General features: G+C 36.7%; 2 protein-coding genes across 2 annotated transcripts; both read right to left on the reverse strand.

Moving 5' to 3' along the window:
- Positions 1 to 4,957: 4,957 nt before the first annotated feature.
- LOC110848448 (tolloid-like protein 2) lies at positions 4,958 to 8,991 on the reverse strand. Its single transcript, XM_022095672.2, has 9 exons — positions 8,850 to 8,991; positions 8,248 to 8,408; positions 7,996 to 8,152; positions 7,100 to 7,441; positions 6,855 to 7,024; positions 6,410 to 6,566; positions 6,067 to 6,339; positions 5,836 to 5,999; positions 4,958 to 5,259 (listed from the first exon to the last, which is right to left on the reverse strand). The coding sequence occupies exons 1-8, from the start codon at positions 8,920 to 8,922 to the stop codon at positions 5,941 to 5,943; spliced, it is 1,392 nt and encodes a 463-aa protein (XP_021951364.1). The 5' UTR covers positions 8,923 to 8,991; the 3' UTR covers positions 4,958 to 5,259; positions 5,836 to 5,940.
- Positions 8,992 to 9,440: 449 nt separating this feature from the next.
- Positions 9,441 to 17,230, reverse strand: LOC118435176. Its single transcript, XM_035850669.1, has 5 exons — positions 16,907 to 17,230; positions 15,718 to 16,077; positions 14,780 to 15,129; positions 10,519 to 10,815; positions 9,441 to 9,704 (listed from the first exon to the last, which is right to left on the reverse strand). Exons 1-4 carry the CDS (start codon positions 17,225 to 17,227, stop codon positions 10,671 to 10,673), a joined length of 1,176 nt encoding a protein of 391 aa, XP_035706562.1. The 5' UTR covers positions 17,228 to 17,230; the 3' UTR covers positions 9,441 to 9,704; positions 10,519 to 10,670.
- Positions 17,231 to 18,500: the final 1,270 nt, after the last annotated feature.

An 18,500-nucleotide genomic window follows, 5' to 3' on the forward strand; every position in this document is an offset into this window, starting at 1 on the left:
TTCCCATCGCGTCACATGGATCTTTAGGAACATCTGCCAGGATAAATGTACAGAATTAATTCACACTATTCATGGAGCATACCAGGGAACAGAATTTACGCAATTCTTGAAACAGGCTTCCGGAAAATGTTGCCCGTCATGCATCGACCAATTTCCTTTGGGGATATTTACCTCCAGCCAAGTATTTGCCGGGTAAACGAGTGCCGGGTAGTTATAACGCCGAATTTTTCCCATCGCGTCACATGGATCTTTAGGAACATCTGCCAGGATAAATGTACAGAATTAATTCACACTATTCATGGAGCATACGAGGGAACAGAATTTACGCAATTCTTGAAATAGGCTTCCGGAAAATGTTGCCCGTCATGCATGGACCAATTTCCCCTGGGGATATTTACCTCCAGCCAAGTATTTGCCGGGTAGTTATAACGCCGAATTTTTCCCATCACGTCACATGGATCTTTACTAACATCTGAAAGGATAAATGTGCAGAATTAATTCACACTATTCATGGAGCATACGAGGGAACAGAATTTACGCAATTCTTGAAACAGGCTTCCGGAAAATGTTGCCCGTCATGCATCGACCAATTTCCTTTGGGGATATTTACCTCCAGCCAAGTATTTGCCGGGTAAACGAGTGCCGGGTAGTTATAACGCCGAATTTTTCCCATCACGTCACATGGATCTTTAGGAACATCTGCCAGGATAAATGTACAGAATTAATTCACACTATTCATGGAGCATACCAGGGAACAGAATTTACGCAATTCTTGAAACAGGCTTCCGGAAAATGTTGCCCGTCATGCATAGACCAATTTCACCTGGGGATATTTACCTCCAGCCAAGTATTTGCCGGGTAAACGAGTGCCGGGTAAACGAGTGCCGGGTAGTTATAACGCCGAATTTTTCCCATCGCGTTACATGGATCTTTAGGAACGTCTGCCAGGATAAATGTACAGAATTAATTCACACTATTCATGGAGCATACCAAGGAATAAAGTTACGCAATTCTTGAAACAGGCTTCCGGAAAATGTTGCCCGTCATGCATCGACCAATTTCCTTTGGGGATATTTACCTCCAGCCAAGTATTTGCCGGGTAAACGAGTGCCGGGTAGTTATAACGCCGAATTTTTCCCATCACGTCACACGGATCTTTAGGAACATCTGCCAGGATAAATGTACAGAATTAATTCACACTATTCATGGAGCATACCAAGGAATAAAGTTACGCAATTCTTGAAACAGGCTTACGGAAAATGTTGCCCGTCATGCATCGACCAATTTCCTTTGGGGATATTTACCTCCAGCCAAGTATTTGCCGGGTAAACGAGTGCCGGGTAGTTATAACGCCGAATTTTTCCCATCGCGTCACATGGATCTTTAGGAACATCTGCCAGGATAAATGTACAGAATTAATTCACACTATTCATGGAGCATACCAGGGAACAGAATTTACGCAATTCTTGAAACAGGCTTCCGGAAAATGTTGCCCGTCATGCATAGACCAATTTCACCTGGGGATATTTACCTCCAGCCAAGTATTTGCCGGGTAAACGAGTGCCGGGTAAACGAGTGCCGGGTAGTTATAACGCCGAATTTTTCCCATCGCGTTACATGGATCTTTAGGAACGTCTGCCAGGATAAATGTACAGAATTAATTCACACTATTCATGGAGCATACCAGGGAACAGAATTTACGCAATTCTTGAAACAGGCTTCCGGAAAATGTTGCCCGTCATGCATAGACCAATTTCACCTGGGGATATTTACCTCCAGCCAAGTATTTGCCGGGTAAACGAGTGCCGGGTAGTTATAACGCCGAATTTTTCCCATCACGTCACATGGATCTTTACTAACATCTGAAAGGATAAATGTGCAGAATTAATTCACACTATTCATGGAGCATACGAGGGAACAGAATTTACGCAATTCTTGAAATAGGCTTCCGGAAAATGTTGCCCGTCATGCATGGACCAATTTCCCCTGGGGATATTTACCTCCAGCCAAGTATTTGCCGGGTAAACGAGTGCCGGGTAGTTATAACGCCGAATTTTTCCCATCACGTCACACGGATCTTTAGGAACATCTGCCAGGATAAATGTACAGAATTAATTCACACTATTCATGGAGCATACGAGGGAACAGAATTTACGCAATTCTTGAAATAGGCTTCCGGAAAATGTTGCCCGTCATGCATGGACCAATTTCCCCTGGGGATATTTACCTCCAGCCAAGTATTTGCCGGGTAAACGAGTGCCGGGTAGTTATAACGCCGAATTTTTCCCATCACGTCACACGGATCTTTAGGAACATCTGCCAGGATAAATGTACAGAATTAATTCACACTATTCATGGAGCATACCAGGGAACAGAATTTACGCAATTCTTGAAACAGGCTTCCGGAAAATGTTGCCCGTCATGCATCGACCAATTTCCCCTGGGGATATTTACCTCCAGCCAAGTATTTGCCGGGTAAACGAGTGCCGGGTAGTTATAACGCCGAATTTTTCCCATCGCGTCACATGGATCTTTAGGAACATCTGCCAGGATAAATGTACAGAATTAATTCACACTATTCATGGAGCATACGAGGGAACAGAATTTACGCAATTCTTGAAATAGGCTTCCGGAAAATGTTGCCCGTCATGCATGGACCAATTTCCCCTGGGGATATTTACCTCCAGCCAAGTATTTGCCGGGTAAACGAGTGCCGGGTAGTTATAACGCCGAATTTTTCCCATCACGTCACACGGATCTTAAGGAACATCTGCCAGGATAAATGTACAGAATTAATTCACACTATTCATGGAGCATACCAGGGAACAGAATTTACGCAATTCTTGAAACAGGCTTCCGGAAAATGTTGCCCGTCATGCATCGACCAATTTCCTTTGGGGATATTTACCTCCAGCCAAGTATTTGCCGGGTAAACGAGTGCCGGGTAGTTATAACGCCGAATTTTTCCCATCGCGTTACATGGATCTTTAGGAACGTCTGCCAGGATAAATGTACAGAATTAATTCACACTATTCATGGAGCATACCAAGGAATAAAGTTACGCAATTCTTGAAACAGGCTTCCGGAAAATGTTGCCCGTCATGCATCGACCAATTTCCTTTGGGGATATTTACCTCCAGCCAAGTATTTGCCGGGTAAACGAGTGCCGGGTAGTTATAACGTCGAATTTTGTGAAAAGTAACAATTTTGAAATAAATTACAGATGTGGTAGCATAATAATTTATTAAAAAGCTTGGTCTCCATTTCTGAACTGTTTTTAAAAATAATTGGTTAATATGATGACAAATTTGTACGTAATGTGATGTTTTCATGCCAGTAATGAATTTTGGTGAAAAAGTAAATTAAGAACTTGGATGTAGGTACGTAGACACAAGATCTTTTTTACAAGATCTTTTTAAGGAATGTGCTAAATAGTAATCTGTGATATCCGGCTGGTTTCTATTTCGAGGCATTTTTTTCAATAAATTTCCTAATATTTATGAATAGTACTTTAAAAGTGTAGCAATTAGAAGATAAATTGTGTTCAACTTTTTTATTTCTTTTAGCGGTCTGATAAAATCGCGAGTTTCCTGTTAACTTGACGCCGGTATGATTTTTTAAAGAAATTAGTAACATTAAAATGATGTCTAGAAGTCTATAGATTAGATTAATGTTTCTGCTGCTGAAAACGCTTACACGAAATTGGTGTACAAAAATGTTTTCAAACGTTCAATAACATCTACCAAAAACCCGGAAAAGTATATGAAAATGTTGAAAAAATCATTTAAGCTCAATCAGTGCAAGTGATTTGTATATTTTGTAGCAGTGCGATTTTGTCTTAATATTTGATTAATTAAGAAATCGCCCTATTTCATGTTATTTTCCTCGTGAAAATTTCAGTTTTTAGTATTTTATTGTCAAACTATTTTCCAGTTTTTAACATGAAAAATTAATGAAAGTTTTTAAAAATTATAACTCGGCGAACGTTAAATACAAATTTGTACGGGCATGGTTCGTTTAATTTTTTTGGCATTGGTGACATTAAAGTTTCTTGCTCTCACAATTTCGAAATGGCAAAAAGAACATAATTTTTCGCTTTTAATATTTTAAATTATATTTTAAATGATTAATATAAATTTAGGTCTAAATTTAAATTAATAATTAAACTTGCCTAAGTTGAAATTGGTAATTTTATCAAAAGAAGTGAAAGTCAGGTTACCTAATTACCAATTTTTTTATTTTAGCTATTGTATCGCATCCTTGAAATCAAAATACGTTTACTTTTAAACGAAACACGAGATTCAACATAATTTTATATTTCTACTCTAACTTCGATCCGCTTTAACGCTACAAATTCAATTTAATTCCATTTGGAAATCTATTTTCAATTGTAATTAGCATTTCAATTAATCTATTACTCTATGTATTTATTTATTCAAATTACAAAAATATTTAATTCGAATTTCAACTTCTTCAATTTTTTGAAGCATTTTCTTATAATATGACATTTCTGTGGAATTAAGGATACTAATTTTTAAATTTAGCTTCAACTTCAACTTAGCTTGTATGCGTGAATTTTTAACGGATGGGATGGGACACTTGTAATGTTTATGATGCTCTAGTGAATTGAACATAAATTTTGTCGACTTTCAAAAACTTGGTCATCATTTTTTTGTATTAATTTGGAAACTGAAAAAAACACCCTGCACTTAAACTTTGGAAATTAAATTTCACGTTTATGCGCACTATTAAAAATGTGGTAAGTTATATATATACTCATTACTGCTATTGATTTGGTAAAAACCGATTCATAGAAGTTTTTTGTAAATGATAAATTTGTCATTACCACAACATTACTAAACGATAATACCTGTTATTACCAGTGTCTGCAAAGCCATACTTGTCTAATACCCGTTTTCAAAGACTGTGTTTTTATAAAAATAGAAATTATAAAAAATATTGATTGCATACATATATGTGTATTTATTGCATAAGTATTCGCAAAATGGATAATGACAAAAAATTGACACAAAATTAAAGTTGTCACAAATGCGGAAATTTTGGGAACTTACAGGTCAATTTTTCTGTAGTGTTCTCCTTTAATAAAGTAGTAAAAGAAATGTCAAAGGGAAAGTTATTGACAAACTACTTCATCTGCTGGCTTGCATCGCAAATCGATAGGATCGAACAGTGTGCCATCCGGACACCGTTGAGGGATTGGGGTACCCTCCGCGCACATGACGTACTCGACGCATGATCCTAAAACAAATTACATTATTGGTCGGTGTGTGGAAAATTTTGTTTGAAAATTCAAAATAGCCGACGATGAGAGCTTCTTATACTTCAAACGTCCCATCACGCCATAAATTCAGTACACATTTTTGAGATGAAAATGCATAGAATTTTTTTTTACAAAAATGTCTGCAAAGTTTGCGTCAATTCTTTGCATCTTGCTTATTTCCTTTACAAATAACTTTAAATTCAAGTCGGGATAAAAATACGGATTTTAAAATTGGAGAGAAAGAATGCTGAGGTAAATATTAAATTAGGCCGACAAATTGTCCTGGACAATAATGCAAGCATAATTGCTTGAGATTTAAGTTATTTCCCGTAATTTTATATCTGTAAAGTCATGTTAAATATTTTGAATTTTGCATTTTGCATGCAAAATACCTGAAAAACTCTTGCGAAAAATGCATGAACTGCATTGCATGTATTTTCCACGCCTCTGATTATTGTAAAATATGTCATGTATCCGTCGTGTACGAGTATATTTTCATAGTCGCCTCCTTAACTTTCTTTATGCATCAATTGACCTTCAAGATAAGTTAATACCTGGTTTTGGAACATTTACAACGCCCTCTTCTGGACAGATGATTTCGCACTCAACGTTCTCGGCAGGCTCGCACCGTCTCGTTACCGGGTTGAAGAGGGTACCATTCAGGCACCCTGTACTTGTGGAATGCCCTCGGCGCACAAAATATAAGATGTACAGTCCCCTGAAATTAGAATATGTGAGTAAATACCTAAAGAGCAAGGTAGAATTATTTATTATACATTAAATACCTGGGATAGGGATGAATTCTATCCCGTCTGGTGGACAGACTGAAGGTTCCGTCGTTGGGAAGGTCGTGAACCAAGGGCAGTCAACCAAGTCGGCAAAGTTGCACTCCGACATTGCAGGGTCAAAGAACATACCCGGTGCACAAGACTGTTCGTACGCATGGTAATTTACACATTGATAGTATTTTTCGCAAAATCCGGGAAACGGGATTCGATAAACGCCATCCTCCGTGCAGATGGGTGCTTGGGTCGTCGTTGTGTAGTCCGAGCGGTAAACTATAGATTAAAATAGGATTGTCAAGATATGCAGGAAAATTAACAGTTTTAAGTATTTACGAATTCATACCAGCTAAATAAGTCGCAAAAATTCCGCGATTTGTCGCTCCATCCCGAGAAACGAAACTTACAAAAAGTTTATTAGCGGAAGAAATGTAAATGGGGGGAAGTTGGCTACCCGAGTACTGTCCGACAATCGGGCTCGTATCCCTATCCCCATTCCGAATCTGTATAAATCATAGACTCTGTATATTAAGTAGACAACACGAGTCGCTTCTTTGTTATAAAGGTAGTGGAATGGTTGGCTAGCCAATGGTTCAAAGGGCGCGTTGTAAAAACAGCTGAACCGTTGGCTCTCCATCAAGCCTAAAATTTCGGTACAAATGAGCTCAATTTTATGAAATTTCCCATAATTGTTTAGGAAATTGGTTTCGCGTAACCATACATTTCCAACCCAGTAGTATAAAACAAATATTAATTTTTAAACGTTGGTGACTGTCTGATTTATTTTATACCGTGAGGAGATCACCAAGCTCTGTATCAAATGATTTGAATTCCAATAGGACGCTCATGTTTGTAAAGGGGACAGTGATAACCCACTGTTCAGCCAGGTAAGTGGTGTAGTTGGAGGGGAAATTGAGCGATTTAACCTCTCCAGAGGAGCCTCCCAATATGTAACGAAAACCTGATAACAATTTCTTAGTTATTTAAGAAAGTCCATGTAACTTTGGCATAGATATTCATGGTATCTTTATCTTGCCTGGGTGATATGTCGCATTGAAGCCCCTCCCACTTGAAAATCCATTTGATATAAAGCGCAAAAAGATAGCTTTCTCGGTGGACATGAAGGTGAACGGGGTGTAACCATTGTCGCCGGCAAGTAACTGCAATTCAGCTGAAGAAGAAGTCGGGCCGTTTCGAACGGACAAACTATCACAACACTCTTCGGTTTCAAAATCGTGAATTTCTACCCTTGTGAATGCATATGTGGGTTGTCGGATAGTCCAGTGAATGACTTCTGAATCCGGATATGGATTGGGATAATTTGGCGTTGAAATTGAGCCAGTTCCATCGGAAAGATTGTAGTGATTATTGACAGTAGCTAGAGACAATAGACGTAATTATTTTTAATTTGGAAGTTTGTACATCGCATCATTGGTGTAACTGTTGTATTCTTTTAACGTGTTGAATCATGAATCCAAGTTGAAGTGAGAAAATCACGGAGTTACACGTTACACCTCAGTGACGCATAACTCTCAAAGTGGATTTCCTTAGGGCTACATTTGTTCCCCTCAAGAGACCAAACCCAATAAAATTATCGATTCAAGGAAAACCCGCGAGACTGAGACAACAGATACTGATTTCATCAAACTAATTAAAAAATCTCATGAATTTTTTGAATTTTCGAACGCGTTCAAAATTCATTTGAAAAAAATCTAAACAATTAAGCTAGATATTTAATACCTTACTGTAACTATGGGGGACTAAAACGTGCGAAAATTATGAGAACCTGAGCAAAAATAAATTTTTTGTGCAACCTAGAGCACATTAAAAGCTTCTCTTTCGTTTATTTCACGCTTTCAAGTGGGTGTAGCAGACGCAAACGGTGCAAGTGGTGAGGCTTCTTGGTTTAAAATATTCTTTGTGTGACTTAACTGTATGTCGCGTAAACTCCAGACCCCGCCGCACCAGGATAAGAATTAGAACTAAAAGTCAAGTACATGTTGTTGGTTGTAGATTCGACGTCAAATGAGACTGTGTTTCCCGTAAACTCTGCTATTTTTTCAGAACTTGATGAAGTCCCATCGTACACCTATACAGAAATTAATTAAAAGTATTCTCGAGAGTATTCACAATACATCGACTCCTTAAGTCCGTACATTTTAGTCTTCAAAGTAAGTAACTTACCCTTAATAAGGCCGGATTGCTACTACTGGTAGATCTTAAATCTAGTTTCTCGAAATGTAAGAAAACGGTGGTATTTGTGCCTGGCAGTTCTATTCTGGTGTTCTGGGTTGAGTAGGATGGAAATGGACTGGGATACCCTGGACTCGTGTATATCCCACTTGCTGGAGAAGGGAAGTAAATATAGTAATTTACCTGAGACCATGCGAAATAATTTGGGTACAAGTTCGTATCATTAGCAAAAGTCGAAGGTCACAAGTTAGCAAAAGAACTGGCCTGAAAATTCATTTGCTAGCTTGAGCATCTCTAAGGCTAGGATTCAAATATGTCACGATGCGAACATGCGAGCTCGTAATGAATACCCCCAATGAAACTAAACTCTGTTTCACGCTACTTGATTTACCGCCTTGAGTACATTAGCAGAATTATTTTATTATTTGACACTGGTTATTTTTATTTTGGCGTGAAAAGCATACGAAATTGAATCATTTAAACGCCGAAATAAAAATAACTGGTATAACATAATAAATTAATTCGGCTCGTTCGGCCAATGTACTCCACGTGACGAAATCTAGTAACGTGAAACGGGGTTTATATATACTTACTCTCGTTTGCACCCCAAGCCACATTCCACCCCAAAGAAAGTAGACCCACGTAGGAAAGAAATATGCGCGACATTATTATTATTCCCTAAAAAATTGACTTTAACCTTTGTCAAAATAAGCCTTTCTGACCATTGGTACAACAATAGGCTACACACACCAGGTTTTATAATGACAGGGTGGGACAGATTTCGTAAAGAAACGTTATTGTTTGATAAGTTGGAAATCGTACCGGATGAATGATAAGCTTGCCGAAACAATCGATTCGGCCTTGTTTTAAGTGGATTGGGTGATTTGACGTACGTGATCTTCGTCGAATTGTTTTTTTATAACTGCAAACAGTTCCAACGCGTAGAAAGATTTAGATTACTTTATTTTTAACAATGGTAATTGTACATAATTCGTGTCAGATCTGAGTGCCACACATGGACAGATTTCGCAACGTCGACCTTTACTCTTCATCCTGCATGATACATGTCAATGTCAGAAACTTATTGAATTTAATGATTAATTGCGCATAGATTTGCAATTGAAAATAAAACATTTGAGTTAATCTGCATTGATTGGATTGTAGATTACAGATTGTAAGAAGAATTTTATTTAAAAAATGATTTTCCTATGGGATGAATTTTTAAATTTAAAATGATGAAAACTGTAAAATTTTCAAGTTTAAATTTTATTCAAATCCTACTTTTCCTAATTTATGAGTTTTTTCCAATTCTTTGACCAAGAGGTGCAACTCCTCGTGTAGAATTGTAGTGTATAAATCAGCGTCCTCTTCATTTCTGAATGCCTCATCGCACAGATACACGCTCACATCCACTTGATCCCCTCGAGTAAGTGGGGTCAGCACGACTTCTTAAAAATTAGGGTATTAGTGAGATTTGATAAGCAGCTTGTTTGTGACATTTAAACCTGAGGTCAAAGCCGATCAATTTTGTAGCGGTGGCGCCCCAATTTTGTAGGAATAGGAAATTAGAATTGTCGGGTAAGATGTTACCGGCGGGGTAGGATCGTCGGCGTCGACCTCTGATTTAAATATTAAGGGAACTCGACATTGTTTACTAAAATACGTTTACGAAAATGTTTACAAAGTCAGCTCATGTCAAGAGTAAATTTATAAATTTAAGGGTCCATTGCATGCGGGTTTGGAATTTGAATTTTTGTGTATCAACTTTCCTAGCTTTCATTTATTTAAATGGCGATTTTGAAACGTGTTCATTTCTATGCGTTTTTAATGAAGATTTTATTGCGTCAACCTGTTCATCGACATATGTACGTTTTTTTACAAATTGAAGACTTTATTGCATCTAAAAATCGATAATTTTCAGGTTTACAAAGTTAGGAAATTAGAATTTTAACTATTTCTTCCAGGAGAATATTCAATTTTGAGTTGTTATTTTGTATCTATTTTACTTCTATTTTTACCTGGAATAAAAAAAATATGGCCTCCTAAATTTGCAAATTTACAAATTATCGATTTTTACTTACATGCATTACAATCATCACTTTAAAAAACGCTCATTTCAAAACCCCCATTTGAAAATATGGAAAAAGGGAAAGTTGAGACATAACAATACAAACTCAAAACCCGCATGCAATGCCACCTTAATGCAGTTACGTAGTTAAATCTTGACCTGAAATCCCTTTTTAATTTTTATGTAGGTCTTACCTCTGCGATCCAAGTTGTCTTCTAAATGAACCAAGAAATACAGGTTTGTCACTCTAGGCCCGAGAATTTTGTAGTCCAACGGCGAGAATATGAATGGATTAAAGATGGTTGCATACGCATTTTTGTCAAGCTTGACCCTCGCGACGATAAAATTAGGGGTAAGTAAATCCAGATGCATCTCCCTCATTAGCTGATGAAATCTCGGACTTTTCAAAATCGACCAGTAGATCATGAATCGTTTGTAATTGTTTTAGTCGGTTACTTTCTCTCAATGGAATATCAATGGTGCACAAAGATCTGTAATGATAAGTTGAATTTAATTGTTAATCAGTTAAGGTTCCCATGCAGGTTTTGAATTTGAAATTTTCAAAAAATTCATTTTGGTGTCTCAACTTTCCTATTCAAATGGTGATTTTGAAACCTGTTCAACTCCATGCGTTTCTAAATGATTACGGGGTTTCGTTTTTTCCGTCAAAAACGATTTTTTACCGCGGCAGGTGGGAAAAAGTGGTAAAAACCGGGAAAAACGGTTTTTACCGTCCAAAATGGGAAATATGGCTGCCCATGTATTTAGTTATGGGGAAAGCTAACTTCTTTAATAATCAATATTTCCGGAATTGGACTTCATATTCGTGATCTCCACGAATTTCTGAAAATTTTGATATGTAATACGGGAACTTTTGAACAGTTTTAATTATTTTCTAATTTTCCCATATGAATACATGTTAATTTTAGAGATTGTTCGAATTGAACCGTATTACCAACTAATTTTCTGAGAATTTGATGGAGAATACGAATACGAAGTCAAATTTTGAAAATCTTAAGTTTTAAAGAAGTTGTTTCGGATTGCCCCAAAACCAGAGTTTTTCCCATTTCTTCCATTTTTCCCATTTCCTACCCATTTTGGGTGGGTGGTAAAAATGCCTTTTTCCCACTTTTTCCCGCTGCCCTGGTCAATTTGGTTTTTACCAATCGAAACCCGAAGATTTTATTCCATCTAAAATCGGTTTGCAAAGTTAGGAGGTTCGAATTATGATATGTTTCTTCCATGAGAAAATATTTAATTTTTACCTGTTATTTTTTACCTATTTTTAATTTCTATTTTCTCATTGAAGATAAAATCAAAATTCTAACCTCTTGTCTTTGCAAACCTAAAAATTACTGTTTTTTTAGATGCAATAAAGTCTTCATTTTTTGAATAGCGCACGGCGATGAACAGGTTTCTAAATTAGGAGAAATATTATTTACGGACATTGTGGATGTACAAATGAGAAAAACTTTATTGTTTTCTAAATGGTGTCAAGCTTTCGATCTCGATTGCGATCGTCATCAGGACGGAAAATATTACAAATCAATTATTATTATTCCCAGGGACTTGAAAATTAAAATCGAAATAATTTATGGTTGTTTGAGAAATGGAACCATTAGCGACGACCAAATTGGGTTAATTTCCATGCCGGAGTCCTTATTCATTGTGTTGGGGGTTTTTTGTATGTACAACGCCTCCATGAATTTTCTGTGAAAATATCTTGGTTCATGAAAAATTAAACTTGCTGAGTTAAAATTTATATCATGCTGTGGATATTCTATCTTGTGTGTTGCAACTGCTGAGCTTTCTTTTCGTTTTTCGGTGTCTTTAATGTGCTCCTTGATTCGTATTTTGAATGGACGAGAAGTTTCTCCAATGTAGGTACTGGAACAGGAACATGTAATTTTGTAGACACCAACTGCATCTGCTTGAGTTTTCTCTTTGTGGTTGCATAACATATTCTTCAGTTTTCTTCCAGGAATATAGCCAAATTCGCAATTAAGTGTTCGTCGTAAGTACTGGGTCAGTTTGTATGTAATTGGACCCATATATGGCAGGATCATCCGCGGTTTTTTGGCATTATTGGGGTTGTCTGAAGTTTGATTGGAATTTGCAATTTTCATTTTCATTTTCTCAATACGCATCTTGATTAGAGACTTGGGGTAGTTGTTTTTTATCAGCGTCATCTCGATATGGTCCAATTCTTTATCTAAGAATTCTTGGTCACAAATGATGAGTGCTCTGAAAACTAAAGCATCTATTACTGATAATTTGTGGGAGTAATGGTGGTAAGATTCATAATTCAAATAACGGCCGGTGTGTGTTGGTTTCCGGTATATATTTCGATGGATTGCGCCATTGTCGTCTTTGATAAGTAGTACATCTAAAAACGGTATCTGATCATTTTCTTCTTCCTCTATGGTGAATTGGATAGAAGGATGATATGAGTTCATGACATTCAAAAGTTGTTCTATGTAATCTTTATGGATGCATGCTAAGCAGTCGTCGACATATCTCTTGAAATATTCGATGTCAGGGTTGTTTAAGATTATTTCTTTTTCTAGAGATTGTAGAAAGAATTCGGCAAAAATTGGGGATAATGGGCTTCCCATTGGTGTTCCGTCCGATAACTTGTAAAACCGCGAGTTCCATGAGAAATAGTTTGATTTCATGCATAACGATATCAGTTTGATAAGGTCTTCTTTTGTGAGGCTGGTGTACTTTTGCCAAATTTTGGATTCTGATAGTCGAGTCTTTATGTGATTAAGGGTTTCTTGTAAAGGTACCTTGGTGAAAAGGGACACCACGTCAAAAGAAACGAGTTTGTAGTTTTTAGGGACACGAAATCCTTTAATGTCCTTTGCGAAACTGTAGGAGTTCTTTAGAGAAGTGGGAAATTGACCGGTGATTGATTTGAGAATTTTGTTGAGGAAGAACGATAACTTGTATAGGGGTGAGTTTCTGAAATCAACTATTGGGCGTAGTGGGGCTCCTTGCTTGTGAATTTTTGGGAGGCCGTAGAAGTTTGGACACTTGTGATTTCCTCTGGTAATTGTGTCATATTCTGATTTTGATATCCTTTTCAGCTTAAGTAAACTTTTGCAGGTATCCTTAAGTTCTTTTGTTAGAGCTGGTGTGGGATCATTTGATAAGGTTTCATATACAGGATCGGACAGAAGGGTTTCAATTTTGGAGTTGTAGTCGATTTTATTAAGGATGACGGTCGCATTTCCTTTGTCCGCAGGGCAGATCACAATCGAAGGGTCACTTTTTATGGATTTGGTTTGTAGTGCAATCCATGCATAATTTTTTTTTCTTCTTTTTGGGTCTTCTTTATTTCGCTCTGATTTATTATAGCAGCAATATCCGATCTAATCTTGTTCTTTGCTTGGTCAGTGATTTCGAAATCTTGAAGACATAGTTCGATGTTGATTCCAGCTTCAACGAGTGATTGCTGGTGGAGTTTTGTGGGGACGGCGTAGTTAAGGCCTAATTCAAGGATTTTCTCCTCCTGCGGGTTGATTGTTCTTGATGACAAGTTTATAGCGCTGGATTTATTTGAAATTGTATGAATTCGATGTGCGGGTTGTGAATTTTGGATTGGAATTGGAGTCATTTTTTTCATCAAGTGGTCAATTTTTGATCTTTGGCGTTGCTTGATGATATCGTTGTAGTTGCTTTTTTTCTTTTCCATAAGTGAGTTGAAATGTTGTAGTAGATCTGGCGAGAGTAAGTTTAATTTCTGATTCAAAATTTCCAGAGTTTTTTTAATTTCATTGAGTTGGGCGAATTTATAGTTAATATGTAGTTTTAGAAAAGAGGTTTCCGTTTTTGGAGAAAAGAATGACTTTGACGAAGGTATTGCAAGTGATTTTTTATCTTCAGAACATTGGGAACAATGCCAAGTGATTTGCATCTTTTCAGAAATATTATATCATTCCTTATCTTGATCTTCTTCATCTCTTGTTTTTCGTATTAAAGAATATGTATCAGCATAGACTCGCCGTGTTGTCTTTTTATAAGTAGTTTTAAGTTCTTCCATCCACAGAATTCAAAATTAGGAGAAATCTTATTTACGGACATTGTGGATGTACAAATGAGAAAAACTTTATTGTTTTCTAAATGGTGTCAAGCTTTCGATCTCGATTGCGATCGTCATCAGGACGGAAAATATTACAAATCAATTATTATTATTCCCAGAGACTTGAAAATTAAAATCGAAATAATTTATGGTTGTTTGAGAAATGGAACCATTAGCGACGACCAAATTGGGTTAATTTCCATGCCGGAGTCCTTATTCATTGTGTTGGGGGTCTTTTGTATGTACAACGCCTCCATGAGGTTTCTAAATCGTTATTTAAATACATGGAAGAAGGGAAGTTGAGACAAATTCAAAACCCGCATGCAATTGGAACCTTAATCTTTCTCATCTTGGTAAATAGAGATTCTTACACATGAGTACAGAAATGACCCTGATCTGCAGGGTGATTCGGTGCAAGTATCGGGCAAGAAAGTGGACCATCACTTCGAACACAGACGGCATCCCATTTGCCCAATTTGACGAACGTCTTCCTAATCGTGCTCGCATGGAAGGACATAAAAATTGCAGAAATCCTGTACTCGGTCTGTTTCCATATTTGTCTCAGTTTTCTAAAGTCTAACGTGGTTTTAGACCAGACAGGTTTCAGTAGATCGGATCGTTTATCCCCGATGGGGCGATATGGATGAACGTGTAGGTTTAAAGTTTTAATGTGCCGTACATAATTTAAAATAAGGACGGGGAGTTTGGCGAAAATTTTTGCCTAGAATGATACAAAAATTTCAATATAATATTTTACTGCTAATGATTTCTAGAATTATGCATGTTCACTAGAGGTGAGTCGGGTTCTGGGTCAACAGGGAAAAATCCGACCGCCCGTTACAGCATCGGGTTCAAAAAATTGACCGACTCGCACGGGTCGGGTTCAAAAATTGACCCGGTAGCATGGTCATATCTGTTCATTTTAGTTCATTTGACTGATTATGATAGTGAGTGAAAATGAAATTTCTGCAATTTCAATGAAAATGACTCAAGGATTCCGTCATTTCAGATGAATGAATGTGAATGAAGGATTTTTCACTCATTTCATTCTTCACCCTATGTTTAATACATGGGCTGAAGTAAGAAATGAAGTCCGATGAAGTGAGATGAAATGAATTTGAACGAAAGTGACATGAATGTGAATGAAAATATTCCGTCAGAAATCGGGATGAATGACTTTTGAATGAAAACTAAATTTTTTAACCCGACCGTTTTGTTAAAAAATTGGCCGAGTCTGGCAAGTCGGGTCCCCCCATTGATCGGGTCGGGTTTCACAAACCCTTGAACCCGACTGACCTCTAATGTTCACCTTGTACAATAGTCCACGTGGCTTTGCCGCGTCTGGAACCCGGTACGTGGCTTTGTTGTTTGTAAGGATGCCGACAAGAGTTCGAACAGAATAAGCGTCGACGAAGCCATGGCTCATTTTTAAAATCATGGTGCTCCTCCCCTTCTGAGTGTAATGAAGCAGGACAATTTCCCATTTTGGAACTTGGCCTTGTAAATTGGACTTCTCATGTGCGACCCGACTAAGCGCTTCGTTTTCAGTTTCTGCTGCAGCGCCCTCATCGAATTCTTCCTCCCGAATGTGACGATTCAGGTCAAGTGGGACACGCGTTCTGAAGCTGTAGCCTAGCACGGTAGCAAACGTGGAGTGGAAGATGGGAAACTGAATAAATAAATGTATCGGCATATACTCTAGTACTTTTCATCCACTTAAGTTTGACCCATGGCTAAATCTTGTTCCATAAGATAAAGAAACACCCATTTTTAGCATGTCTCAGAATTTAGCTATAGCTCAAACTCAAATGGACATATAATTAGGGCACTCAAAACCGGTTTTTCCGATTCTGTAAAGCCGATTAAAAACCGGTTTTTGATTTGGATCTCGGTTTTAAACTTAACCAATAAAAACCAGTTTTATCACATTCGAAAACCTTTTCGTCTTTTTCTAAAAATTGCTTTGGGCTTACTAAAAAAAGTCGTAATAACTAAAACTTGGCCTGACTCAGGCTATTTCAAGTCTGCAGGGTAGGTTTTATAGTAAATGCATACGTAGGTGTTTTTCAATCCTTGAGTTATTTGTGGTTTGTTAATATCTAATATATCTTTTTCTACGATTTAAATAATTAAACTCAAAATTTTCTTTCTGGACCGTATTAAGACATTTGTCCATTTAAAAATTTTAAACTCATGGCAAATTAAGACAAAGTAAATTGAATTTTGAGCGGAACCTTTAAGATAATCTCAGGGCCCTGTCTACTGAATACTTGTCCTTTACTTGGTTTTCATATAAGACATTATTGTTCTAAAATATTTACTATTTAAACTTTAGAGTAAAGTTTGTTATACTTTATAAAATTTATCAGATAATATTTACGAAGTTTTGTTTGGTGTAAAACCAGTTTTTAAAAATCTTCCGGTTTTGGATGCCCTATTTATGATCTTTTAAAAATGCGTGCATTATATTAGGAGTGTAAAAATTTTATTAAAAAAACCTGAGAACTTTTCCCATGCTTAATGAACGTATCTTCAAAGTGAGCCCGAAGTTTGACCAGGTTGATCTTCTCATCACTGACGAATGCATAGGCTATCATGCAAACAAAGTCATTGCCATTTGCGACAAACGTGGCGTCCGTAAAGGTCATCTGGTCAAACAAACTTGTCTCACCTTTGTATTTGAGTTTTATGTAGAGAAATACGAAACTTTTCCAGCAGGATAAAAATATTACAGTTAACGCCACAAAAGGAGATACGATGAGCCAAATTATAATCCCAGCAATTATTTGTTTAAATTCCTGAAAATATTGTGGCGACATTATTGTACGTATTTATAGCACTATTTGTAGCAAAATAAATGTGTCACTATTTTAAATAAAATTAACTTTAAGGCTTAAGGTTCCCTTGTATGTGGGTTTTGAGTTTGAATTTTTGTGTCTCAATTTTCCCTTCTTTCCATTAATTCAAATGACGATTTTTGAAACCTGTTCATCTCTGTGTGTTTTTTTAGAAATTGATGATTTTAGTATTTTATTTATTTAGTAAAGAAGTTATAATTTTTATTTTTTTCTTCCATGAGAAAATATGCAATTTTTACATATTTTTTATCGATTTTATTTATATTCAAATTCAAACCCCACATGAAGGGGAACGTTAAGAATTTTAAGAAAAAACGCCTGTTAGCTGATGGATCAAGAATGAACAAATGAACATATTCTAAACAGCACTTATCAGCCAGAAAAAAGCTGTGCGTACTGCATCCAATTTTACGTAACTTGCTTTTTCCTGGTCAATTATTACATTAAATGATTATTCATCAATAAAATATTATTACGTGAATTCTGAAATTAGTGTAATAAAAGATTAAACTCTCACTAAATCATTATGCATTTGAGAGGGATTGCTCATTAACTGGAGGAAAACGTCAAAGGTTATTTGACATACCTTTGCATAAAAGCCATATCCCCTCCCATTGTATAGCAATCATTTTGCATAACAAGTATTTTGCCAAGTCTTTTCACATAAATACAATACATGTTACACAATTAGGTCTGCACAATCTTTAGCTATTTCCAACATTAGGATAAGGGGCCGTCCATAAATTACGTAAGTCTAGAAGGAGGAGGGGGGTATAAGGTTCCAATGATATCGTGTCTATGTTACATATGGTACGGGGGGGTCTAGAATATCGCTATTTTTTCGTTTATGTAATTTATGGGCGGCCCCTAAAGCAATCATGCAATAAAGTTGGGTGTTACACAATTGATAATTACGTAAAAAAAAGGTAGCTATACAGCAGAAATTATGCAACGTGACCCATAGCTCGCAATGGACCATGGACCATTTTTTAGCATGGATACACCATGGACCAATTTATTTGCGAGCTATGGTACATTTATTTTTGGTTCGCGTAATTTTACCCAAACTGCTTATTCACCGATTTAAATATTCAGGATGTATAAGTATGGATAAAATGCATAGATTTTTATGGCCTAGTTTCCTTATAAGCAATGAAAATATATTAATAAATAGGTGTGCAAAATTTAATTTAATATTTAACGTGCTATTGCACTCAGGTTTTGAATTTAATTT

The sequence above is a fragment of the Folsomia candida genome, unplaced genomic scaffold, assembly GCF_002217175.1.
Source record: "Folsomia candida strain VU population unplaced genomic scaffold, ASM221717v1 Fcan01_Sc004, whole genome shotgun sequence".
NCBI lineage: Eukaryota > Metazoa > Arthropoda > Collembola > Entomobryomorpha > Isotomidae > Folsomia > Folsomia candida.